Consider the following 27,879-nt stretch of genomic DNA (forward strand, 5'->3'; position numbering starts at 1 on the left):
CACTGAATATTTACCATGAGGGCCAAGGCTGGGCTCCTTTCTGATCAATTTCTGTAGCCTAGGGCCCAGCCGAGCTTATGCAGGGTGTGGTTACTTTAGGGGTACAACATTCTTCCAAAGTTCCTCCATTGGCTTCAAGAGCAGAACAGCACCCAGTTGGTTAGAACCTCCTCATCCCTGTCTCTGCTCCAACCATTTCCTCTTTGTCACCCACCCAGGGTAACCATTTCTTCTCTGGCAGCTGTTTCCCCCTTTTATGGGTCAAATCAAAGGACAAGAACTTCTGGGTCTCAGCCTATTAGATGACTCAAGTAGGTGCCAGTTTGTGCAGCTTCTGCGTCCCTCCCTAGGTCTGTGGCTGTATGTGGAGGGAGGGAAAGGTAGGGCCAGCATGGATGAGCCATGAGATAATGTGGAGAAGCCCCTTCCTGGATGGACCCGCTTGTGATGGCTGCTCAGGAGTGGCAGATGTGTGACCCTGTCTCAGACCTGTCTTTTCTCCAGAGCACAACAGGCCCCAACGGCCCACCCCTGGGGACTGCAGGGACGGGGGGCGGGGCACTGCAGGGGGAGGGGAGGTATGAGCTTCCATCGCTTATCTCTTCTTTCATCTGCTTCATGGACACAAATGAAGCATGTTCAAAGTCACACAACCTACTAGGCTATGCCTAGATTAAAACCTAGTGTTTTGGTCCCAAGACAGGTGGGTGTCTTTCTGCCAGGCCATTGCATGGTGTTCCTGCTTAGGGAGTCTGCAGCCCAGAGGAAAGACATCTCCCTGTTGTCTTCCAAGAGCTTTGAGGTAAGTCAGGGGTCACTTGGTGCCCATGATGACCCGTTCTACAGAGCAAACATGCTGGGGCACATAGATAGCTGGCACAGGGAGGTACATCTAAGCTGGAGTCCACTCGGGAAGCTGGAATCTGCCCGTGACCTAAGGCACTGTCATCGAAACCATCATTCTTAGCCTTCCCCATGGTTTTGAGGGTTCAGGATCTAACCACAAAGTGAAACTAGGGAGAATGAGCTTATTGCAAATCCCTCTCAGAATCTGAAAATAGCACAGGGGAAGGGCAGGCCACAGCCTTGCTTCTCTCCTTAATCTCCTGGAAAGAGAGATGACTAACTTGATGAGGAACTGAGGACACAGAGCGCCCCATTTCCAGTATGACATGAGTGGTCTCTTACACACAGTGAGCAGCGGGCAGGGCCTATGTCCTGTGGACAGTTGAGCACACTCTATCCCTGCCCTGAATGTGTATAAACTCTGATGTCTGCACTGCCTTGGGGCAGGCAGAAATAGCTAAGGGTAGCATTGGGCACTTGGGGAAGAGTCCCAAGCTTAGGTCCTAAGCCTTCCATTGGAGGCACAGTCGATATTTCGGTTTCTTCTGTTCCTTCCCACTGGTTGTTGTCCTAATATAAAGCTTCCTTGGGAATTTGGGGAGATGAGGAATAGTAAGAACAAGGTGCACTGTGAGCCTTTGTTTCCCTGGCTGTAAAAAATATCAGGTATTAGGGCTGGAGAGATGGCCTAGTGGCTAAGGACACTGGCTGTTCTTCCAGAGGACCCAGGGTCGGTTCCCAGTGCTCATGTGGCAGCTCACAACTGTCTCTAACTCCAGTCTCAGAGATCCAAAGCCTTCTTCTGGCACCAGGTATACACGGAGTATACACGTGTACACGCGGGCAAAGCACCCATATCCATAAACATAAATAAATAACTAGACAGATAAAGAAATAAAACAAAGCCATCAGGTACCAAATGAACCTCAGCCTGTGTCTTACCATCAAGCAAGCCAAGGACCCCATGTCTCCTCTTCTCACAAGTCTACATGGGACAGGCTTTGTAGTGTAGAAAACTGAGGCTCACACCCCAATTCCACATCTCTGTGACCTGGGGCGCATCACGTCATCTGTTTAAGCCTCAGGTTCCTCTTGCATAAAACAGGGATGACAAGACCAACTTCCCAGAAAGCTGAAGGGATTAAGGCGAGGCTGTGCTTGAGAGCATTTGGCAGTGCCTGCTCAACAGTGAGGACTCAATAAATCTTTCCTATTATGACCGAAGGTTGCAGAAGCCAAGAGATTGAAACAGAGGGTGTGGCTGGAGGTGTCAGCCACCTCGGGAAGGCCAGCACACCTGCACAGGTCCACACCTGCACTCGTTCAGACACAGGAGTGTGGGGCCAACTTTGTCCGCTGACTCCTGCAGGCGGGCAGTTGGGTGCTGGAGGCCCGCCCGCTGCTGGGTGCACCGTTGAGGCCAGCGCTGGCACAGAGGCTGTTTACATACCACATCTTCCACCCACAGAACACAGTGCGGAGGCCAGCCAGTGCCACGGCACCTCTTCTGGAGGACAGCTGTGGGCTGTGTTCCCTGTCACTCCCTCCTCCGGGAATGTCCCTGCCCCAGTCAAGTCTGGGCTGGCTCCTGTGTGTGGAGCTGCCAGGCTCCTAATGATGCAACCTGCGCTGCCCTTAGAATACCCAGAAGCAAGTGGGAAAAGATCTGGGAAGAGAATAAGGAAGTGCCTCCTCGTCAGGGTCCTGCTACCGTCATTACTTCCTGGTCCCTGTGGAGAATTTCTCCGGAGGAGTCTGAGGATAGCCTGACTTTCTGCGGCCTCAGATACAGGAGCTGTGTTCACACCTCATGCTGCCCACAGCTACTGCCTCAGGATAGATTTCCCCCTCTCTCTTGGGGTCTTGGCATCAGCTGACATCTTGTTTGTTTGTTTTTTTTTTATTTTTAAAGAATTATTTATTTATGTATATGACTACACTGTAGCTGTCTTCAGACACACCAGAAGAGGGCATCGGATCCCATTACAGATGGTTGTGAGCCACCATGTGGTTGCTGGGATTTGAACTCAGGACCTCTGGAAGAGCAGTCGGTGCTCTTAACCACTGAGCCCAGCTGACATCTTGTTGTCCATTGTGCTTCCCTGCACAGGTCTGGTCTTTACCCCAGGTTTAAAATCCTCAGTGGCTCCCACTGCCTTCCGGGACAGACTCCCAGCTGCTCACTCTATGCCCTGGGGCGGTTCACTTCCCTTTCTAAGGCTCAGTATCTTCAACTACAGGAAAAGAATACCAGTTCCCGCCTTAAATGGTTTCTTGTTATGACAGAAGCCATGCGTATAAAACGTTTGGCTCAAAGTCAGCTCCTGTTAGCTTCTGCCATTGTAGTTCTTAAAAATAACAGGTCCAGAGACTAGAGAGCCAGCCAGTGGTTAAGAACACTTCCTGCTTTGCCAGATGGGGCTAGCTCACGGTAAAGCACTTGTCTACTATGATCAAGACCCTGGGCTCGATCCCCAGCATCGCAACAATAAATGAGAAAATGGAACCCATATCCTAGGCATTAGAAGTTCTAAGTCGGTCTATCAAGCTGTTAAATAGATTCGTTTACCTTTCCTTGTAAAAATGCCACAGAGGGAATTGGAATTTAGAATCTGGACCCAAGACCAATACCAATCATGATACTGAAGGGAGCATTGGCCAAAGAATTCCTCTCGCCCAGGCCCTTCCCAAATGATAAGGCCTTCTCCTGCTGGAGGCCTTGTTGCTCTGTATACCCAAACTGCTCAAAGCCTCTGCAAACAGCCTTCCAGGGGTTGGAGGGTGGGTTAAGAGTGACAGTCTACCCTCCTGGATGGAAGTAGGCGTGGCCTTGTTAGGGTAGGAGACATGGAGGTCTCCAAGACATGGCAATGGACTCAAGAGGGTGAGCAAAAGGTCTGAGGTGGGCACTTTGCTCTTGGTCTTCGAAGTTTTTCTTCACACCATCTCACTGGAATGTGTCCAAAGTGTGATGAGAACATACACTTCTTTACCCACTCTAAGGGCAGAACCTTTCTGACGTCATACCAGTTGAAGGCCATTTTTGTTGTGGTGCTTGTTGTTTTTTGAGATAGGGTTTCTCTATATAGCCCTGGCTGTCCTGGAAGGAACTCACTCTGTAAATAAGGCTGGCCTTGAACTCAGAGATTTACCTGAGACTAAAGGTGCAAGCCACCACTGCCCCACTGATTGGGATGGTTTCTTTTTTTTTTTAAGGTTTATTTATTTTTATTTTTATTTATTATATTTATTTTGAGTACACCGTAGTTGTCTTCAGACACACCAGAAGAGAGCATCAGATCTCATCACAGATGGTTGTGAGCCACCATGTGGTTGCTGGGAATTGAACTCAGGTCTCATGAAGAGCAGTCAGTGCTCTTAACCACTGAGCCACTTCTCCAGCCCAATAGGATGGTTTCTAACTCACTAAATAACTCACAGCTTGCCGGTGCTAGAAACCTTGCTCATCTGCCAGCTTGTGAGTGAGGCTAGAGCCTGCAGAGCGGCTACTAAGGACCTGGAATTTGTACTAAGTATCCCAGGGGCAGAGAGAAGGACCCTTCTGACCAGAGTACCCTTCTGTTCCCTTTGTGAGGCTGGGGGGGCTTGCCTTGATGCAAGCTATTCTTGACCCTGAGGCTGGGCATTCTCCCACTGGGCAGATGATGTTTACTGAGCTCAATCTCACGTGTCAGAAGGCAACTGGTCTTGCAGATGAGTACAGTACGTCAAGGGCTGGTATGTACACTGTCCTGTTTAGTCTCTGCAGCTGGGTAACAGCTGGCTGTGGCAGAGGAAGTGGGTAGTTGTGGTGGTCTGAAAGAAAATGCCCCCGGTAGGCTTGCAGGGAGTGGATTAGGAGGTGTGGCCTTGTTGGAGGAGGTGTGTCACTAGGGAGAGGGTGGGCGAGGCTCAAGCCAGGTCTAGTGGCTCACAGTCTCTTCCTTCTGCCTGTGGGTCTAGATGTAGAACTCTCAGCTCCTTCTTCAGCACCACATCTGCCTGCCTGCATGCTGTCATCCTTCCTGCCATGATGCTAATGACTTAAATCTCTGAATCTGTAAGCCAGCCCCAAAGAAATGCTTGCTTTTCTAAGAGTTGTTGTGGTCAAGCTGTCTCTTCACAGCAAATAGAAGACACCAGTTTTAGTACCTGACACTGAGTCCGGCTCACTGTCCACCGGCCTTCCTCACATGCGAAGAATAGGAGAGCAACCTCGATGGCGGGTCCCCACGCCCATACAGTATACAGTAGGTATACTGTAGGCTGGCTACATTGCTGCTAGGTGCTCCATTCAGCAGTGACAACCGTAATCTGCATAACTCATCCCTTGGGTCACAGTTGGGTTTGGCTACTGTAAATATCACCATGACAAAAACCATGTATGCAGGCTTTTCCTTCCTCTGGGGAGAGTTCTTGGCACTGTGCAGCACTTTCTTTCCAAACCCGTCCCTCACTGGCATCACCTGAGAGCGCCTGTCTCCCACTCTTGCCAGTGTACTGTGTTATAATTCCAACATAGTTTCCTCAAAATGCGATGGGTGACAAATGGCACCCTGATACCCGCACATGCATGCCTGCAACTGCTGGGCGGGCCACATGTGTCTCTGCTGTAGCTCTCTCTACGCTCTATGGACTCCATCCCCTTAGCTGCTGGTTTCCCTGACAGTCCTCAGAATAATAAATCTTTGTTTATCGTATTTTCTAAACACACACTCTCAAAATGTGTGTGGTATAATATTTTTGTTTGATTTTAATAGATATTGTCCAGTTTCTTCTAGTACTTCTGTGCTTTAAAAGTTTGTCCCTTCCTGCCAATCCTGGTGGCTCATACCTGCAATCCAAGCTCAGGGAGATTCCCTGCCTCCTAACAGCTCAAGTTAGGGCATTTAACTCAATTTCAAAACAAACAAACAAAGGAGGAGGGGAGCAAGAAAGAGAAGAAGGAGCAGAAGGAGGAGGAGAAGCAGAAGATGAAAGAGAAGGAGGCTGCATCGGCCTGGGGCGGGGGGTGGGGTGGGGTGGGGGTGGGAGGGCGCTGGGTATGGTGGCACTGACCCTTAATCCCAGGGAGGCAGTGGCAGGTGAATGTCTCTGAGTCAGGACAACAGAATTAGCGCCTATCTCCAAACAAGAGAGTTGAGGTGGGACAGGAAGTTGGCTCAGCAGGTAGGTAGGGATGCTGCTGCCAAGCCTGACAAATTGACTTTGATCTCTAGAACCCACAGCTCAGAGTCTGATCGGCTGAACCCCACACCATGCAAAGAGAAGAACTCAGAACTCATAATTGGAAGTTGTCCCCTGACTGTCACCTGAGAGCTGTGGGACACCCCCCAATAAATTAACAAATATAAAAGTTTTTTTTTTAAAAAAAGAGTTGGGTGTCTGTTCTATTTTCTTCAAGCTAGATGCGGTTTCTCACATCTGCAGCCCCAGAATCTGAGAGGCTGAGCTGGGAACATCGCTCCAAGTTCAAGCCCAACCAGGCTACATAGTTCTGGGCCAGCCTAGGTATATGCTGTGCTTTTATATTTTGCCTTTTATCCGCTTGAGATTTATGTTGATGGATGCTATGACGAGAGGGTCAAGAAACCTTTGGGAAAGTTGTGTTTGGGAAGAGCCAAGAGCAAAGAGAAAAGCCAGCTTGGGTGGCTGTGGGTGGCAAGGAGCCAGGGACGCTTCGCTTTTCATTTCCTATGTGAAGAAATCTTGGAACTGGTAAAGAGGATCCTCGGAAGAAGCAAGAGATCAAGATACGGGGGTCCAGAATCCGAAAGAATCATCATCTGGGACAGCGAGAGTGAGAGGCAGCTGTGCAGAGATGTGAGCTGAGAGCCGCATGTTCTGACTAAAATCCTCAGAAGCTACCAGCCTCGGTTTCCATGTCTATTCACTTAAGAATCTTAGCTCTGCTCCAACACTGCTGAAGGGTCCTTGGCTGGCAACAGACAAGATGGTCCTTGCCTCCGGGGGCCTATGAGGGGAAGTCTAACAGTCCCGGGTGGTGCAGGCTGAATGCAGCCGTGTGAAACAGGATACACATTTGGTGTTGCCAGAAGAGAATGTATGTGTTGGGTATGAGACAGTTTTGACAACAGGGGAGGCTCTGGGGATGTCGGCGTTTGAACTGATATGTAGGCTAGTGGTTCTGACACTCGAGTTCACATCTGGGGACTTGTTAAAACAGACCACAGACCTCCTTCAAGTTCCTCGTTCAGAAGTTCTGAAGTGGGACACTCCCCCAAACAACGAGATTCCAGGCGATGTGAGACAAACAGTGGCAGCCATTAAGTGAAAGAACAAGCCAGTCACAGGAATGCTTCAGCATGGTTTGAAGGCACACACGGGGAACAGGCTGGAGGAGACCTCTCCGGAAGCAGAGAGCTAGGAAGCAGCTGGATTCACCGGAGGAAACCATTTGTGGAAGGGTTGGTTGTGGATCGGGATAACGAACGATTGAAAACACAGGGTGAAGAGGGATTGGAAGGAATGAAGGCTTCCCAAGGTTTGGCCACCTCTTGTGAAAACCGGGAACTGTGGTTTTAGCTTCTCACACTGCCTGGCCACATAAAGGCCCTGCGTGCGGGAACTAGTCGGTGAGCTGGTCTTTAACAAGAGGGGCTGTGAAGCAAAAGGGGTCAACTCTTCTAGGTATCTGGGACGAGTAAGGCACAAAGGAAGGGCTTATTTATTTATGTTTACTATATTTATGTTTTCATGCAGTGTGTGTGTGTGTGTGTGTGTGTGTGTGTGTGTGTGAGAGAGAGAGAGAGAGAGAGAACTCAGAAATGGGACCCACCCATAGGATGCTGGTAAAGCAACATCATGGGTTAAAACCTTGCCACAGCTAGTGTTGGGGGACTCAGAGGACACTTCATAGGAGGCAGTTACCTCTCCTCCCACCATGTGGCTTTAGGGAGCAACCTCAGGTCAGCAGGTTTGGTGGCAGTCGCCGTTACCCACTGCGCCATACTACCAGCTCACAGGCCCATTTTTTTTAAAATTTAATTTAGTATATGAGTGCTCTGCTGCATATACATCTGCCTGCTTGAAGAGGGCATCAGACCCACCCATAGATGGTTGCGAGCCACCATGTGGTTGCTGGGAATTGAACTCAGGACCTCTGGAAGCACAAGAAGCCAATCTCTTAACCACTGAGCCATCTCACCAGCCCTTCATGGGTTTATTTTTTTTTAAGGGGAGAAAGACCTGGATGAACAGACAGATGTGAAAAAGAGGTTCAGAAGACAGGCGAGAAGAAGATTGAGGAAGATTCCCCTGAGGAGGTGAGAGGAAGAGAGCCTCCTGGCTCAAACAAACAAACAAACAAACAAAAAAAAAGAGGATGAAGAGGATGGCCATCAAGGCCAGGGGTGTTGGAAGAGGAGAACAGAAACAGATGTGGGTTTTATTGTGGCGGTTTGAATGAGAGTGTCCACCACAGTCTCAGATGCTGGAACACTTGATTCCCAGTTGGTAGAGCTGTTTGGGTAGGCTTTGGAGTTGTGGCCTTCCTGGAGGAGGTGATTCCTCAAAACAACTCTAGTTTACTCACTGCTTCCTGCTTGTGGCTGGAGATATGAGCTCTCAACTGTCCCTGCTGCAAGGTCTGCTGTACCGATTCCTGCAACGATGGACTCCTAGCCCTCGGAACTGGAAGTCCCACTAGCCCTTCCTTCTCTAAGTGCCTTTGTCATGGTATTTCATCACAGCAACAGAAAAGGAACTAATATGCATATGTGGGTGGGAGGCTGGGAAGCCCACTGATGGTGGCCTTTATTTTCCCTGTATGCTGGATGTGAGGTTTCCTCTGTGTGGCTGCTGGACACATGCAGATCCAGCAGGACAAGCAAGAGATGGAGTACTAAGAAGACTGACAGGGACAGATGCTGGCAAAGTGACATCATGAGTTACAACCTCCTCTGCGGCTTCTCTTTCCAAGGTGACGTTCAGTTTCTGGCAGTGGACTGGGTGGATGCAGAGAAAAGGTAGGGCAGGGTGCCAAGTAAGAGGGCTGTAGCCCGGGGCAGGGCATGACTTTGCTATCTGGTCTGAATTAGAATGAATGGCTACGGTGAACAGTCAGGGTGACAGTGCAATGCCCAATTCACCATGCAGCCCTACTGCTCACGAGCGCTAATGGCACCTGCTGCAGCCAGCCAGCTGACAGCTGTGGGCGGGCAGGCTCTGGGGTTGTTACATGTAAGAACTTGGTAAACAGGGTTCTCCTAGGCCATGGCAGGAAGGGGGTGATACGGAGGATTCTAAGTAGGAAGGTACGTGGTCAGACTCCTCATAGGGGTTGCTGGGGCAGTCAGTGTGGGTTTTATACCCACCTCTACTACCTAACTACCTAACTAACTGTGTAGTCAGACTCCTCATTGGGATTGCTGGGGCAGTCAGTGTGAGTTTTATACCCACCTCTACTACCTAACTACCTAACTAGCTGTGTTACCTTGGCCAGGCACTTCATCATCTCTGGGCCTTGGCTTCCAACACAGAGGATGGTAACAGCACTGTCTAACGGGGTTGCGGCAAGAAGACTGGCAATGGTTCAGGCCCAGCCATGGCTACAGAGCGAGCCTTGTCTCATAAAAACAAACACCAGGAACTGCCTGCGACTGAGAACTTACTGCGACTTTTGAGCTAGGTTTTGTCTCTATTTCATCTTAATTTTTACAAACATCAGCTGAGCGTGGTGACTCACATCTATGATCCCAAGACTTTGGAGGCAGAGGCAGGAGGACTGCCTGAGTTCAAGGCAAGTCCATGTTACACAGTGAGTTGCAGGCCTCCCTATCTCAAAACAAAACAAAACAAACAAACAAACAAACAAAAAACACCCAAACCCGAAGTCAACCCTTGAGCATGTTAGACTCTGGCTGGCCTCTGAGACCCTGCCCTCCCTTCATCCCTGAGGAAAGAACATATTGTTGTAAGGTCAGCCTGTAGTAACTGTCCCAGGGCCACCTCAGACCTTCCCTCTGAAATTTGGGGCCCCAGTCGTACTGGTCCAGTCCAGACAGAGGGCTGTTCAGTACATGCCAGTTTCCCAGTGTCGGTGGGAGGATGACGGGGTGCGGGGAAAGGGGAAGAAAAGGCCCCCACAGGGTCTCTGCAGCCCTGGGCTGCCGGGAATCCTGGGGCACAGCTAGAGAAGTGACAGAAACACACGGTGGTGGCCTGAGTGACCAGAGGAGATGCTCTGTCCTTCACATGTCCTGCCCTATCCAGTCTTCATCCAGGGCCAGGACGATGACAGGCCATGGCATCTAAGACACTGGGCCTCAAGCTCTGACGGCTGTGTGCACTGTCCATACAGTTTTAGAGTGTCCTGAATGGAGCATGGCCCCCTCAGGCTCTCTATGTATGTGGTTCCCTTTGTCTGAAATACCTGACCATCTCCAGGGTCTTCCTTCCCCTTCTGGTTAGATAGTGTGTCTCAAGAGGCCTTCTCCTGGCCTTCCCTGTCTGCCCCAGCTTGCTTTACAGAGGGCGCCACTGCACACTAATTCTAGTTTGGGGACTGTGTCTACCTTTAGACTGTGAGTGACGTCTGATATGGAACAGAATTGAATTTGTCTTTGAAGTCCTGGGACTGGCTCAGAGCTTGCACCTCACCAATGCCCAGAAAGCAGGTGACTATATAGGGGAGGTGTAGTCTGACTCTGAGAAGAGCTTTTTCCTGAACTGTGGCTCCCATCAGGAACCTAATGGCTGGCTGCTTCTCCTCTCCACCCCGCCTTCCCTCTTAACCTTACTTCCCTATTCAGTATTGATCAGGGCTTTGTTGGACACACAGCCTGCTGGGAGCCCCTTTCAGACATCCTTGCTGGCTTGATCAAGGTGGCTGGGACCAGGGAGTTTGGTAAAAAGGTCTTTTGGTGACCCATTTGGAGCTATCAGTGCCACTGTCTAATGTGATAGAGAACCAAGTGGCCGCACACACATGGAAGGGCAGAGCCATCTTCCGTGTTCCCAGTGCTCTGGACTCCTAGGGACAGGAAGATCACGTTGTGAGCAGCATAGAGGCAGACAGCAGCTCTGAGCTCATACCTGCTCCAGACATCCCTGGCCCAGGCAGCTGAGCTATGTTTGCAGGTGAAATCCTAGACAGGCTTGCCAGTGGCCAGAGGCCAAGAAGCTAGAAACATCGCTGCATGACCAGGTGAAGCCTGTGGCTGAACCCTAAACACAGGGAGGTCTGGGAAAGGCAGCCTGGCTTAACATCTACCTTACCTAGGTCTCAGAGGCCAGGGAGGGGATGTGCGGACTACAGATGCCCCAGGGAGCACCAGCCTCAGGCTTGGGGGAAGGGCACTCAAAAACACGTCTCTGCAGGTTCATCTGATATGGTAGTTTGAATAAAAATAGCTTCTATAAGCTCATAGAGTTGAATGCTTGGTCACAGGGGAGTGGCACTAGTTCAAAGGATTAAGAGGTGTGGCCTTGTTGGAGGAAGTGTGTCACTAGAGGGTGGGCTTTGAGCCAGGCCCAGGGGTCCTCTCTTTCCCTGCTGCCTCTGGATCTGTGTGTAGAACTCTCAGCTGCTTCTCCAGTATCACATCTGCCTGCCTGCTGCTGCGCTCCCTGCCATGAAGATAATGGGCTGAAGCTCTGAAAACTGTAAGCCAGCCCCGACTAAACACTTTCCTTTTATAAGAGTCGCTGTGGTGGTGCACACCTTTGATGCCAGCCCTCGAGGCTGAGTAGGCAGATCTCTGACCTGGTCTGCTGTAAGTTCCAGGAGAGCCAGGACTGTTCAGAGAGACCACATTTAAAAAACAAACAATAACAACAACCACCCCCAACCCCCCAAACCAATCCAAACAAACAAAAAGAGCTGTCACGGTCATGGTGTCTCTTCACAGCAAACAGAACACTGCTGAGACACTGGGGATGCTGGGAAAGGCACGGATATTAATGGTGTTACTTGGTGTCCCATTCAGAAGTCCAAAGTCATCCTTGACTGGAGTGCCACAGAAGGCCCACAGGAGTTCAGAGGACTCCTTGCCATCTTCTCTCTCCCACCACACTCAGAAAGGCATTCGCCCGACAGCCATGTGTGGCCAGGACACGGGGAGCAGCAGGGGCCTCTCTGCTCCCTCTGCCCCGTCCCACTCATTTGATTCTCCTTCCTGCTCTGGATAGATAAGAAGGGCTTTGACTCCACTGACCTTGGTGCTCTTGAGATGAAGGTGACCATACGGAACTGGCTGCTGTGCATCTTTGGTCTGTTGTCCCCAAGGAATTTGGGCTGCCCCCCACTTCTCTCAGACTGCCCCTCAGGAAGCAGGAACTGGTGTTTGAGACACTTCCAGACTATCTATAGTGATTGGGGGTGGGCTTGGGAGGGGGACTCAATGGGATCAGGTCTCTACCCTCTGGCTCTCCTGCCCTGAGAAAGCCTTGGGGCTATGACAGGTGTCTGTGGGCTGATGAGCAGAAGCATATATGAGAAGGGTTCACCAAGGCAGATCCGGTTCATTCCCATGTTTCCCTCTGAAATGCTTCCCTGTTATCTTAAGGCAAACAGAAAGGCTTGTAGGGATTCTCAAAAGAGAGAGGTGCCTTCCCCAGCCTCATTCCCTCCTTAGTTTTGTAGACAAGAGGCCTGCTTGAGGCTGAGGGCTTCTTCACCCTTTCCTTCCCTTTAGAGATCTGGGCTGCACCCAACATAGCCAGCCGCCTCACTCAGCCTGGTTCTGAACTGACTCCCTTTCCTGCTGTCCAATCTCCCTGAGCTTCTGGATCTGACTTCTGTCTTCTTTCTCTCTTGCTTGCTACCTACTTGACACTGCCTGCACTTGGCCTTGCTTGGAAAGGGCTGTGGAATCAAACCAAACTATACTGAGACCCACACAGGCTAAGCTGTTCTCTCCCCTGACTTCTAAATCTGAAAGAACACTTAGCTTCTTACTGAAGACAGAGAGGGCAATCTGTCATCAGTCTCTAGGAAGAGGCCTAGGCACTGGGAAATTAATGGCTGCAGCTCTGCAAAACCCCCCGCCCCAGGTGGTCGATGACAGCTGGAGGGGAGGAGACGCTGGTGAGAGGTGGGAGACAGACTCAGACAAGTTGGCAGGTGTCCCTGAAGGTCCAAGATGTCACTGGGTCCCAGGGGAGCCCAGTGGGTGGTCTACCAATGGGCATTCTGACCCTACTCTACCACATATACTCCTTAAACACATGGGCCTGGCCAGCTTAGAGCAGTCAGCACAGATCTGGTCATATCAGAAGAAGAGAACCAGATTTAGTAGCAGACTGGAGACTAACCTACAGCTAGCAACTAAAATATAAGGTAGAGAGAGAATGGTCTGGATTCATGAGTTTGGGAGCTGACAGCCTTGAATTGAGGCCCGCTATCCCTGCAGAATGACCCCAGAAGGCTTTTTCTCCCTGTTGAGAAGGAGACAAGGCTATAAGAGCAGTCATAATGGCCTCGTGAAGGGAAAGCGAGGCAGGCAGGCAGCTACAATTCGGGGCAGGCGGCTGTGAAAGCTGGGAGTTAGCCACAGGGATCAGAGATTTGCTTCTGAGGGGCCTGAGACATCAGCCCTGGCTATCTGGAGGGAGGCAGCAGAGAGCAGGGAACCCTTAGGCACCCTGATATTGCCTGGCCTCTGCCCCTTGCTGGATTTGTTATCTTTTTAGCTTTGGGTCATTTTGAAGTCTCCTATTTGTTCTTTGTAGGGTCTGGTGGGAGGGGCCACCCTGGAAGTTGGGAGGCTGGAGGCAGGCAGTAAAAGGGGTTCTTGTACTAGGGAGCTTACCACTCTCTCCTTGTAGACGATGTACTTCAGCCACTTGAAGTCCTGCCACTTGAAGCCAGCGAGGACAAAGAGAGAGTCTCGTTCATATTGCTCAGGCCGCTGCATGGCACCTTCAGGGTAGGTGATGCGCAGGGTGGTCTTGCTGCCCACGTCCTTCTCAAAGCCCTTCACAGGTGCTGAGTTCAATCTACAAAGAGCCAGGCTGGCCTTAGGCCTCCTTTTGGGGAGGCACCCTGAACCCCAAGTACCCAGAAGCAGAGTGGGAATCCAGGCCACCTCCTTGTTGTTTTAAAACCTGCCGACCTGGGGCTAGAGAGAAAGATGGCTGAGCAGTTAAGATCACTGACTGCTCTTCCAGAGGTCCTGAGTTCAATTCCCAGCAACCACATGGTGGCTCACAACCATCTGTAATGGGATCCGATGCCCTCTTCTGGTGTGTCTGAAGACAGCTACAGTGTACTCACATACATAAAATAAATCTTAAAAAACAAAACAAATCCTATCAACCCAGCAGCATTCTCCGAGGCTTCTGTTAAACCCCAGGGTAGGTGACCAGACAGTCCTCAGTGCACAGATCCTCTGGATCTGGGTGACAACATGCATTTGCCCAAGGGGTTGTTTAAGGGACCTCACCTGATCACAATGTCATAGTCGTCAATTCGTGACCCCAGAGACTTGTTGGCGAGGACCCCTCCATTGCCTACGATGATGCAGCGGCGGCAGTGGAGGCTGAGGGGAGAGAGCAGAGGCCTGTGAAGCTGGTCCCCCGCTTGCTTTCCCTTTGTCTCTGCCCCGGACTCTCCTGTGACTTTGGCAAGATCCATACAGCACTTCTGGAAGGAGTCCAGAGGCATTCCTCAGGAACCTGAACCCAGGAGCAGGCATTCTGACACAGCTAGTGTCTGACACTTCCACAGGAGAGACTTGGTAGCCTTAGACCGTAGGGAACAGTGAGGGATGATTGAGAATCTCAGAAAAACAAGGGCAGGGTAAAGAGACTGGGTGCTCCAGGACTCAAGACTAGGCCTCTTCCCTCTCGCTGTCTCTCTCTTTTCAAGACAGGGTTTCTCTGTGTAGCCCTGGCTGTCCTGAACTCACGTTGTAGACCAGGCTGGCCTTGAACTTAGAGATCTGCCTATCTCTGAGTGCCGGGGCTAAATGCGTTCGCCATCCCCTCTGGCTAGCTGGGTTTATTTCCAACTCAAGCCTTTAGGCTCTGGTGGCCACTGATGGTCTTACTCATAGAGCTTCCCATCATGACCTGTGGCTGTCCCCTCCAGGGTCTATTGCCTTCAGAGCTGTCATTACCTCAGACATAAGCTCTGTTCCCTGTTGGCTGCCTCTGTCAGCACCCCTCTCCCCCCGACACCCATCACCTTCAGTGCTTATGTCCAAACCACTGATGTCTCAGGATGGAGAAGCCTTGTAAAGTGCTTTTCTAGACAGGGGAAACATCCTACTTACATTATCAACCCACAGAGTGTGTGTGCTGTGTATGCATGGGAGGTATGGTGGATGTCTAATCCAGCAGCTCCGTACATGCCAGCTAGCCAAGGGGAAGAAGGTTGGCTCACCTGTCCAAGGCAGGGGTCAGGCGGTATTCTTTGGTGACTGACAAGATGGCTTTGATCAGATTGTCTGTGGACAAAGGAGAAGGTTACTGTTGGCAAGTCACTTGAGTTCCCGGCATGCTTACTAGTAATCTTCTCAGCTGTAATCTAGACTGGGCTCTAACTCTGGTCTGGGGCTAGAGCAGAGGTGGGGGTGGGTAGAGGAGCTGCAAACACAAGGCTGGACCAGGTTCAGCTTTCACTCTTCCCTTGAGCCAAGAGATGGAGGTGGGGAAGTGGGCAAACTCAGCTGTGCTGGGAACCAGGCTCCAACCTCAGCGGTATCTTCTTCCCATGACCCTGCCCCCTCCTGGGAGACTCATCTGGCTTTCTGAGGCTCCACAGTTGGACCATAGGACATGTGTCACTAGGTCAGGGCCATGCTTGGAATACAAGTGTCTAATCAGAGATAGAGCACTGAAGTCTGACCACCGTGTCTCAAGGAGCAGGTTCCAGGGAACGAATCAGACAGCTGATGGTCAAAGGACTCACCCAGTAGGCAGACTAACTTGGTGTGATATGGCCTCCTTACTTCCCCCACTCCGGACTGCCAATCTCTGACCCCACTCTGTGCCAGGCTGCCTCTCCTCACCCGTTACACCCTGAGCCCGGCATCTGCAAACCTGCGCTCCACTCACTACTCTCAGACCCTGGGGCTGCTGCTCTTTCAGAGCCTCAACAACTCTGTTCAGATCTCGTCTTCTCAGCCTTTAGACGACAGACAGTTCTCCTTATCTGTGGTGCAACAAGAACATTCTAACCCAATGTGGAGGCTGCTGGCTCCATTAGATTTCGGCTGTGCAACATTCGACTCTGACCTGCTGCAAATCGCCTCCCTTCTGTTGAGCTCTTACTTTCTTGCCTCTAAGACAAGGATGGCAGCCCTTACTTTACTGAGCTGTTGGGAAGATATAATCCATACAAAGATCAGGAGCGGCGGTTCTGTGGGTCATGACCCCTGTGGGGGTTGCGTATCAGATCCTTACAATAGGACTCATAACAGTATTTAAAGGACTGTAAAGAAGTAAGAATGAAATAACTTTATGGTTGGAGGCCACCACCACATGAGGTGAATGAAAGGGATGCAGCGTTGAGAAGGCTGAGAACCACTGCTCTATAGACAAGCAGCTTGGTACTACCACGACAGAAAGCATCTTGATAATACATACGGATATGGTGCATCTAGAAAGAACCCTGTGGCTGACCTCCATGGGCACAGCGCTGAAAAACTCACACAAGGAGACACACATAAAAATCTTCACCACAGAACTGTTTTCGACTGTAAAATGCTAGAAGCTGCAGAATGGCACACCACAGGAAAATCACGTGTGCAGCATGAACATGTGGCAGTAAAACAATGACGGCAACAACAAAATCCATTGGTGGCTGGCGCACAGCTACGCGTACCAATACAGGTAAAGCTAAGCTGTACATGCAAAATATCAATTGAAGAATGTACACATATGCACACGTATGTAATGATACATGTAAAGTTTAAAAACAATACAGTCAGCACACACACACATGCACATGCACACACACACGCACACATTTTGAGACAGGGTCTAAAGCCCTGGCTGGTCTGAAACCCAAGGAGCTCTGCCTGCCTATGCCTCCTGAGTCCTGGGATCAGAGTATTCCTTACCATGCCCCGTACAAATAATTGGTTTATATTTAATGGACATGTAAAGATCTAGCTAAGACAAAAATCAAGGCAGAGACAGTGAACGCCAGCATCCAAACAAGGATTTTGGTGCTGGGGTGGTGGGGACAGCAGAGGGGTAGATCAACCGGGTTGTTTGTCCTCACACATGTCTGTACGCCCTCTGTGTGTCTGGTGCCCATGGAAGTGGGCATGGGATTCCCTGGGATGGAGTTACAGATGGCTGTGAGCCACCATGTGGGTGCTGGGATTGAACCCGGCTCCTTTGGAAGAGCAGTCAGCGCTCTTAACCACTGAGCCATCTCTCCAGCACCTTCACTACTGTACAAACTAGGAAGACAGTGCATAGTGCTCACTGTATTACTTCACCTACTGTATTAATTTTGAGACAGGGTCTCGTACATCCGGCCCCAACCTTGATTTGTAGCTGCAAGCAACCTTGAACTTCTGATCCTTCTCCCAAGTACTAGGACTTCAGGCACGTGCCAGCACCTGCTTTTATTATTAGGTCCTGGGGCCGAGCCCCAGGCTTTACACATGCCAGGCCGATACTCCATCCACTGAGCCCTTCATCATCAGCTCTTCCCCATCTTATTCTTACGGTTTTTTATGTGTGTGAGACATTTCATGTACAGAGCATGCCTTAACTAGGAAACAGCACACACGTCTTTGTTTTATTTGGTTCTGTTGTGCTGGGGATTGAGCTTTGCATTTGCCAAGTTAGCGCTCCTACTACCAAGCTATACCTAAGCCCCTCGCACAACGCTTTCTGAGGGTAAACTGGGCATTGTGGCCTGCATGCTTTTCATCCCAGCATGCAGGAGGCAGAGGCAGGTGGATTTCTATAAGTTATTGGCTAGCTACAGCTACAGGGTGAGCGTGTGTCTCAAGAACAAACAAACAAGCACACACACACACAAGCACAGACACAACACACACTCACACACAACACACACACATGTACACGCATGCACACACACTTACACACAAGCACAAAATTTCGGGTACTACAAGAGGTCCTATGAATGACCGACTGCATCCCTTATGTTTCACAGAGGCACTTAACAGTTTCCTTAAAATGGCAAGCAAGAAGACACTGTTGAGGCCACGTGTGAGAACCAAGGAGGATGGGGCCTGGGTAGGCTCCCCACGGCTGGCTGAGAGTGGGCTGAGGAACAAACCTATGATAGGGTTCTACACTAAGTGCCTCCAGAGTCACTCGAAAGTGGGGAAGACCTCTCGTTCCCTTCTTTTCTCCCCACCAAATTCACCTAAGGAAGAACTCATCAGTATTAACTGACCAAGGACAAGACAAGGATGGGGCTTTGCTTTCTATGACAGGAAAGGGCACCTGTGGGGATCTGCCCTCCTCTTGCTGCCTGGGGACTCTAATGGCTTTCCTTGGCCTTCGGAGCTATAAGTCAGTCCTGGAGGAAGTCAGGAGGAAGGACTGTGCCGGACACGAGCATGGAGGAAGGAGTTCTTCTTATGGCTTAAACTAACCGGCTGGATGCACCTGGAGCTTGGGCTCAGGGCCCCAGTCTGGCTTGTCTTCCTTCAGGGAGCTATAGGCTAGTGGAGTAGACGGCTGAGTCTCCTGGGCACGTGTTATTTCCCTGTAACATCTCTTTCCTTAATTCTGGTGATAGCCTTAAACAATGGCACGATTTCTATTTAGCCAACAGACACCCAGGCTCAGACAGGTTAAGAAACCCGTGCCAGGTCACGGCTAGTCAAAAGTAAATACAGGGAGCTGATACCCTATCTGACCCTCCCACCAAGCCAGGAAACAGCCAGGAACAAAGAAGCAGGGTTGTGTGGAAGGGTCCTTAAGGTGAAGGGAGGGGGAGGCGGGACAGAGAGAGAAAGGTTAGCTTGGGACAGAAAAAGAACAATTAGACGGAAGGCTAAGTCAGGAAAGACACTGAGTGGGGTTACAGGAGCCCGGTGGGGGTTAAGTTGCTGCCTGCCTGCCTGCCTGCCTGCCTGCCTGTCTGTCCATCATTTCCATATAGCCACAGCATATGACAATGTCTCTGGTGCATCTCTTCAGTGATCCCATGGCACCGGGGTCTAGCCGTGCTCTGAGTATCTGCTCCTTCACTAGACTAGAACTTTGAACAAAGGGACTGCATACACACAATGTTACTGTCCAGCTGGGGAAGTGCAGGACAGGAATGGGACAGAACAACCTCCAGCAAGGAGCTGGTTTTTGTTGTTGTTTCATTCCGTTTCGTTTCGTTTTGGTGTGTGTGTGTGTGTGTGTGTGTGTGTGTGTGTGTGTGTGTGTGTGTGTGTTTGAGACAGGGTCTCATCATGTAACTCTGACTGACCTGGAACTTGGTGTGTAGACCAGGCTGGCACCAAACTCAGAGATCTGCCTGCCTCTGCTTCTGTGATTAAAGGTATGCACCATAATGTTCCCCTGTCCCTCTCCTCCTCCCTCTCCCTCTCTTCCCCTCCATAAACACACATTAGTGTGTGTGTACATGTGCACCCACTTACACATGTGTGCCACGGAGTCAGAGGACAATTTATTATAGTCGTTTCTCCTTTCCGCTATGTGGATCCCAGACACTGGAGTTAGGTCATCAGACTTGGCAGGAAACGCCCTTACCCACTGAGCCATCTTACCAGCCCCCGGTGCAGAACTGCTAGAGATAAAGCCCTGTCTCCAAGTACAGGAGATATTTGAAGACAGCATGGAGAAATGGGGTGTTTAATGTTTAGTTAAGGGTTCCCAACATACCTTGACCTTTGATCCCAAAGGGTGGCACAAACTCCCGAATCCTAGCCCATTTGCGAAAGGAGTCATCCAGGAACATGGGTGCTGGCTTGGAGAACCTGAAATACAGCACAACGCGATAGGCTACAGAGCTGGTTGGCCATGAGTCTGTGAAGCCACATTCTAGTCCGACCTCTCCCTATCCCCCACCAGCCTGTTAACTGGGTAGCTGCTGATTTTATTGAGTGGAGCTTGAGTCTGAGAGAGCAGGCCTGGTCAGTCTTTATTTGGCTGTGGGAGTGGAGGGACAAGATCTGTTCCGCAAGGATTAATGTCTGAGAGCTGGGAGCTCTCTGGAAGGTTATCTAGGAGCCCATCTCCACTCACAGCTGCCCACTATGTTCCTCCAATCAGGGAACACGGGGATAAGACCGAGCCAGCAGAGCACTAAAGTATCCAGAAATCCAGCCAGTATTGGGAGACAAGATGCTGGAGAGGATTCTGGGAGTTGGACCACCCAGGAGGAGGAGGAGGAAGGCAAATTCACGATGACACAGCAAAACAGGAAAAGCAAGGAAGAGTTTTGTTGGGAGAAAGAAAACACAGAGCCCTGTGATTGGGGTGCAGGGCTGGGAGGAAAGGTCAGACCAACTAGAACTGGGGTACACTTGTTGGTGTACCCTAAGATCCTATGGAGGTGGATCACAGTTTAAGAAGATTCACTTGGGCCTACAGGAAAGATGGAAAGGAAAGGAGAAAGAGAGAGGGGAGGGGAGAGAGGAGTAGGAACGGTGGAAGGGGGAGGGAGGGAAAGAGGGAGGGAGGGAGGGAGGGAGGGAGGGAGGGAGGGAGGGAGGGAGAAGGGATGCTGAGTTGGGAGAAGGAATGGCAGAATATTCCTCTTCTTGGGCAGGGCAGGCTAGGGGCTTGGGGATGGCTGTACAGGTCACAAGAAATGTAAGGAATGAGAGACAGTGGACAATGACATGGGAGGCGTCAAGCTCTCTGGAGATGCCTGAGCGATACTTGATGTGGAGCCGTGGTTTGGGACCCCTCACAGACTGGCAGCCTTGGAGGTGGCCAGCACACTGACTGCCGGGAATCCCACGGTGGGCACCGCTGATCAAGAGTGGAGGCCTAGGCCTTAGGAACTATGCACCTTTGCTTCAGACTCAACTCCAGCTGGTTCACGGCATAGCAGGAGGCTGCAGGACAGCAACCCCCTGCATCCCACTCCCTGTGTCCCACTCCCTGTGTCCCACCCCCACCCAGACATTAGAACATTCCCTCCTCATGTACTGTGACCTTAAGGTCCATTTCTCACCTCCACCATCGCTAACTCCACTATCCCACCATCCCAAGAGGAACGTGTGAACAATCTCTCAGAGGCCTAACAGCATTGGAGACTTTGACATCTTTGACATGAACTTGAAAGGGATGAGAGCAATGTCCTGCTCCCGCCCCGATCACTTGCTATGAAGATGGCCCCAACCACATACACAGCCATGACAGTCTGTGTCTAACATGCTCCTTCAGACCTGTAGGTCCCGGCAGTGAAGTCAGCACCCTTTCCTTCGTGTACAAGTGCGATTTCTCACAGACAGAATCCAAATAAACTGATAGCGTGTTTGAGGCTTTACTGGAGGCGAGAATGGTGGTCAAGGGCTACAAGCAGCAGCAACGGGAGCAAGCTCCCTGGATGGGGAAGCATGGAGAGCTGCCTTCCCCCATCTCAGGAAGGACCTTACAGTTTTGTAAGGTTCCAGAGTCAAGCTTGGACAGGATTTTGTCTGTTTCGAAGTCTGTACGGGATGTCATAAGCTAATAAAAATCTCAGATCTGGCTGAGTGTTCTCCGTGTATTTTCTCCCTCTTTGGTCCCTAGATTATTAGAAGTTTATTATAATAACTCCTACTGTTAAGAACACTGTATGTGAGGGGATGGAGAGAGATGGCTTAGTGGTTAAGAGAACTTGCTGCTTTTCCAGAGGACCCAGGTTCAGTTCCCAGTACCCTCACCAGGCAGCTCAGAACCACGTGTAACTCCAGCTGCAGGGCACCCCATGCCCTCTTATGGCCTTCATAGGCACCACCACGTGTGACACACACACATAAATAAGAATAACACTTTTTGTTTTGATATTGGTTCCGGCCTGTAGCCCTGACTGGTCTTGATCTCACAGAGATCCTGTCTCCCAAGCACTGGGATTAAAGGCATGCACCACCACACCTAGCGACACCTTAGTTTAGTTCGAACCTGGAGCTATACTGGCTAACCGGCGAGTCCTAGGCGTCCACCTGCCTGCCCTCCTGTTCTTGGATGCAGGCGCTGTGGAATCACACCATGCTGTTTCTGCTTTTTCTGTGTGTGCTGGGGATACAAAGTCAGGGCCCCAGGCTTACATAAGCACGTTACCAGCTGACCATCTCCTCAGTCTCTAAAATACCCCAGTTTTAAAATAGCTTTTGGGGTTGGGGATTTAGCTCAGTGGTAGAGCGCTTGCCTAGGAAGCGCAAGGCCCTGGGTTCGGTCCCCAGCTCCGAAAAAAAAAATAAAATAAAATAGCTTTTTGTGTGTGGCCTCAATATGCGTTAACTTTGGAAAGCGAGCGGGTAAGTGCTCACGCACACAGTCCTACACCACAGACAGTCAACCCTTTCGGCACAGGTCAAAACCGATGCTCCTTTGCGGATATGGTTTTGCAGGCTCCGTTAAATGTGATCCATTTCAGTTTCACAAAGTGAAAAGGAAAACAAGGGACAGATGAAAATGGGGCCAAGAGAAGCAAGAGTTGCCAAATTAGTAAGAGTCAAAAAAAGTTCACAGGACAGACTGGAAAAAATGCATTAAATGGGTCAGATAAGGCCTCATAAAAACTGTCCGTTTCAAGAGTGTAACTTGCTCCTTTCTTACTTTTACAATGCTTTCGGACACTCGCCACTCTGCCCCATTCTTTTATTGGGTCTTCATGTTTTAAATGGTCACTCTGTAGTCTCTTTTTATCTCCCTCCAAACGAGCCAGCCTCCTCTAGTGTTTCTTGCTGCTGGTGGGCGCTCCCCTTTACAAACAGTACCCCTGGTCCCCCCTGCAGTGTATCGACTCCTGAATGTCTTGCTATGCTGTGGGTAGAAACCAGGCCTACCGGAAAGATACAACCTCAGCCCTAATTTTTCTTTTCTTAATCTTTTTTCCTTTTGTTTGTTTGTTTGTTTGTTTGTTTGTTTGTGTATCGGGTGCTGGCATGTGTGTGTAGGTCAGAGAACAACTTGTATGATTCGATTCTCTCCTTCCTCCGTGTGGGGTCCCAGGGACAGAATTCAAGTCTTCAGGCTTGGTGGTGGGTGCCCTTATCCACTAAGTAATCTCCCTGGCCCATCTCCCTTCTCCTCCTCTCTTATTTTAATTAGTTCTTTGAGAATTCTGTACTATTCACTTCTCCCCTAACACCAGATTCAACCACCTTCCAAGTTTCCTACCTACAAAACCCTGACTCCTCCCTCCCCAGCTTTAAACCCATCAAGGACAAAGTGTGCTTGGCCATAGACTGGGGCTGGAGCTGGAGGCTTGATCAGCTTCAGGTCCTGGGCTTTAAGAAGAGATGCCTGGGACACAGATGCTCCCTGCGGTGTTGAGCTTGCATAGTCACCAGGGTCAGTGCCCGGACCTGCCAGATGCTGGGATATAGAAACTTCCATTATCTTCTATCAGCATTCACCAACTCTTTGTTCATCCTCAGGAACTGGGCATACAGGAAAGACGAGGAAAAATGCCTGGTTTTACCTCCATTTTCCAATTATCAGGATGATGAGATCATCACTTAGTGATTTCAGATCTGATTAATGAGATTATTCCCCTCTTTAAGTCTTTAAGGATTTATACATTTTATTATAGTTGATAAATGCCACCTCACTGTAACTAATACTCTTTGATGTTTAGAATAAGCTGTCTCTGGCCACTGGAACTTTCTCAGTTTGGCTCCTGAATTACTGGGTACACCTTTCCCTGGGTCGTGGGGTGCACCTTGCAGTCTCTGATAAAGGCCTGGCTTTCTCGTGTGAAAGGAGGCTCCAGGCGTAGCTAGTCCTCTCGACACCACCTGGACTTCATCATTTGCCCAAGGTGGCAGAAATGATTCCACCAAGAGATCGCAGTGCCAGGGTGTTTCCATGCCTACAGGCCGGCCACTTTCCCTAGGCCTTTATAGATGGATCAGACTAGGAAAGAGCTTTTTGAAAAACAACAACAACAAAATCATTTGTACTGATATTCTCAATTTGAATATAGACTTCAAGAGATGTGCTTCCCTTCCTTTTTCAATAATTTTACTTAGACACAATTCACATAATGTAACATTCATGTTTACTGACCTCATCTGATTTTATACTGTGCTTCTCTTATTTTATTTAATTTTCTTTTTGAGACAGAATCTTACTATGTAGTCCAGGCTAGACTGGAACTTACTATACAGACCAGGCTAGACACAAATGCTCAAAGATCCATCTGGCTCTACCTCCTGAGTGACGAGAGTACACCACCATGCCTAAGATTGTATATGCATGTGTATATGTATATGTATTTGACGCAGAGTTTTATTATGGAGCGCTGAGAGTCCTGGAATTCACTCTGTAGACCAGACTGGCCTCGAACTCACAGAGATCTGCTTGGCTCTGCTTCCCAAGTGCTGGAATTAAGGATGTGTGCCATCACATCTGGCTTGGCTCTTTTTTCCAAAGACTATTTATTTTTATTTTTAATTATATGTATGTTTGTGTGTTTCTGTATGAGTATGTGCACATGGAGACCAGAAGTGTTGGATCCTCTGGACCTGAGTTATAGGTGATTGTGAGACACTTGGTATAGGGGCTGGAAATTGAACTCGGGTCCTCTGTAAGACAATGTGTGTTCTTCACCAGCGAGCCATCCCTCCAGCTCACGTGTACTTGCTGTCACCTTATTCCTTTCTAGTAACATCAACACATTTAGCTGCTTGACCCGAACATATACGTACAGGAAACACACGCACGCATGCGTGCGCGCGCATGCACACACACACACACACACACGCGCGCACACACGCACACACACACCATTTTCATAACAGAACTAGTATCATTACTCACACTAAATTAAAAAAAAATTACATTCCTTTAGTTATTGTGTATGTGTCAGAGGATAACTCATTCCATTGACTCCCTCCTTCCACCATGTGGGACCTGGGGATTGAACTCGAGTCTTCAGGCTTGGCCGCAAGCATCTTTATCCACTGAGGCGTTTCCTCCTTCCCACCTCTATCTTTATTAAAACAGTGTAAGCTTCCTTTATGTTTGTTTGTTTGTTTTTTGACTTAGGTGGCCTGTGTAGCAAGGCAAGTGTAGAAAGTGGCTTTGCGTTTGTCACTAGAATCTGAGCTGAATTTGTGAGGAACTCAGTTAGGTTTTGCCTTGTTCTGCTTCATAGGGGCTGCTCTCCTCCCATTTGAGTTGAACTTTGTCTTTTGATATCATAAAGTTTTATATAGTTCCCCAATTAATTCACAAAACAGCATACTCAGAGAAGCCCAGCTCTCGCCGGGGCCATCACCTATCGGCATTGCCATTCCTACACATAGTCCTCCTCTTCCTCCTCCTCTTCCTCTTTCTTCTCCTCTCCCGATTCTCTTTCTCCTTCTTTCTTCATCCTCTTCCCCTTCTCTTCTTCCTCCTTCAAAGCTCCCACCTCAGCTTTCTAGATGCTGAGTGACAGATGCAAGCTATTTCATTCCCAAAGGGAGCATAACACACATTTGGACCTATTGATTAAAAAACAATATATCCTGGCATCATCGTAGGCTGATGATCCTCACAGTTATGTACCAAGTATAATGCAGTCAGCCCCTTTGTTTCTAGTCATCTATCAATCTCTCTCTCTCTCTCTCTCTCTCTCTCTGTCTCTCTCTCTCTCTCTCTCTCTCTCTCTCTCTCTCTCTCTCTGACATTTATTTTTATTTTATGTGCCTTGACTGCATGTATGTCTGTGTGAGGATGGATATCAGATCCTCTGGAACTGGAGTTACAGACAGTTATGAGCCATCATGCGGGTGCTGAGAATTGAACCCAGCTCCTCTGGGAGAGCAGTCAGTGATCTTACCCTTTGAGCCATCTCTCTCTCCAGCCCCATTTCTAGTCGTTTGAGATTGTGGGTGTTTGCCAGCACACCTGGCCCCACCTATCTTTTCTGCTTGCCGATAAAGAGATCCCAGGAGTGTGTGTGCACTGAATCAAGAGGAAAATGTGTCTGTGTACTGTTGTTCCGTATTGTCAGACTCTTCTCTATGGGACCATGGCACTTTGTGACACCTGCTAGCAATATGCGAAGTTCCATTCCTCCAACTGCTATAGTGGAAGGGGACACTGTTAAACTTCAGGTTTGCCAGTCTGACAGCAAAGAGATGTGTTTCACTATTATCTTACTTATTATTTATTTTGAGGTTTATATACTTTCATTACTCTATGTGACTGAGCGTCTGCCTACATGTATCTCTGTCCACCATACACATGCCTGGTGCCTACAGAGGCCAGAGATGGTGTTGGGCCCCTGGGACTGTAGTTACAGATGGCTGTGTGGCTGCTGGGAATTGAACCTGGGTTCCCAGGAAGAGCAGCCAGTGCTCTTAACCACTAAGCCATCCCTCCAAGTGCCCCCCTTTTTGAGGCAGTGTCTTGGGATGTGGTATGTAGCCTGGCCTGTCCGTGTACTCACAGCAATCCTCCTGACTCATGAGTGCCAGGATTATAGGCACATGCCACTATGCCTGACCCCTCGATGCCACTTCCTCTTTTCCCTCTTTCAATTAAATCATTTGTTTCTGCTATGCCCTTGTTATTCTGCCTGTGCACACATGCAGATGCATGTGTGTATATGACATAGCATGCATGTGGAATCCAGGGGCCAGCTTGTGGAGTGGCTTCTCTCCTTCCACCTTCACATGGATTCTGAGTCTTGAACTCTGGTCACCAGGTTTGTGTGGCCTTCACCCCCTGGACCATGTGCGTGTCCCGGTTTTCCCCTTCTGTACCACTGACTATAGCTGTACAGACTCCAGGACAGTCTGCACTGACACCTCCTCGGGGTGTTGGCTCTGTCTCCAGCTTTCTTTCCCTAGGTTTGTGCAGATGCTCCCGGTTCCAGGGTTGGAGTTTCAGGTTGGGAGCAGGGATGTGGGACACTCAATGCTGTTGTGTTGTCCTTCCGTTAGAACTCCCAGATGAGAAGAACTTCCCAGACTGGAAGTTACAGGGATCAGGGCTAACCCTGTAACTTCCATATCACCAATGCTACCATCGCCACCACCTAAACCTTTTACCATGGTTTCAGAAAATCATCTACAAATCTGCCACATGCATTGAAGACTCAGGGTCTGCGTCATCTTGCATCCGAGCCCAGTCTTTGCTCATCACTTTCAGAAACACCAGTGTTATAAAAGCTTTGAGAGCTCATTTAGTTCTAGCTGCCCTGTGTCTACCCCATACCAGCCTCAGTTTCTCAGCCATAGACTGGGACCGCCTGGTTTCTGTACCTTTTTAGCCTATTATCTTCCCAGCTAGAGCCCGCATCCATCTGTCAGGGTCTCTCTCGTCAGGGCCACTGCCCTTCCCGTTTCCTTTGTCTTTTTGTCCCACTCATGGGGAAAAAAACCTAATCTCATCTCATAACTTTGTGCCTTTTGTCATGTTATGAGACCAGCAAGGAATTTCAGCCACAATCTTCCCTCTTTGTCCAGAACACCCAGATGGACATACACATATGAACACACACACACACACACACAAGCACACACATGAACACATATGCACAACATACACACATGAACACATATTTACACCCAGATGAACACATACACACATGAACACAACACAAACACACACACGAACACATACACACAAACACACACAAACATGAACACACACATCTACACCCAGATGAACACACCCATGAATACATGCATACACCCATGAACACATACACACAAACACACACAAACATGAACACACACATCTACACCCAGATGAACACACCCATGAATACCTGCACACACTCATGAATACATACACACAAACACACCCACACACATGAACACACACATCTACATCCAGATAAACACACACATGAACATATACACAAACACACATGCGAACATATACATCTACACGCAGATGAACACACACACACACACACCTATATATGTACAAGCACAAGCACACACATGAACACACATATCTACA

At 49.5% G+C, this 27,879-nt stretch overlaps 1 protein-coding gene and 1 long non-coding RNA gene across 7 annotated transcripts in view; both read right to left on the reverse strand.

The window, feature by feature from the left end:
- The window catches only part of St3gal3 (ST3 beta-galactoside alpha-2,3-sialyltransferase 3), a 202,302-nt gene that overhangs the window by 10,564 nt on the left and 163,859 nt on the right, over positions 1-27,879 (reverse strand). For all 6 annotated transcript variants that reach the window (XM_006238715.4, XM_063288350.1, XM_006238716.4 and 3 more), the window contains 4 exon segments: positions 19,642-19,736; positions 15,194-15,257; positions 14,253-14,348; positions 13,620-13,806 (listed from right to left, as the gene is read on the reverse strand). In XM_006238715.4, coding sequence (XP_006238777.1) covers positions 13,620-13,806; positions 14,253-14,348; positions 15,194-15,257; positions 19,642-19,736 — 442 coding nt within the window.
- Positions 7,569-13,613, reverse strand: LOC120102961 (uncharacterized). Its single transcript, XR_010066609.1, has 2 exons — positions 9,268-13,613; positions 7,569-9,182 (listed from the first exon to the last, which is right to left on the reverse strand). It is a non-coding gene; the product is annotated as an uncharacterized LOC120102961 (long non-coding RNA).

Source organism: Rattus norvegicus, chromosome 5 (assembly GCF_036323735.1).
Source record: "Rattus norvegicus strain BN/NHsdMcwi chromosome 5, GRCr8, whole genome shotgun sequence".
Lineage (NCBI taxonomy): Eukaryota > Metazoa > Chordata > Mammalia > Rodentia > Muridae > Rattus > Rattus norvegicus.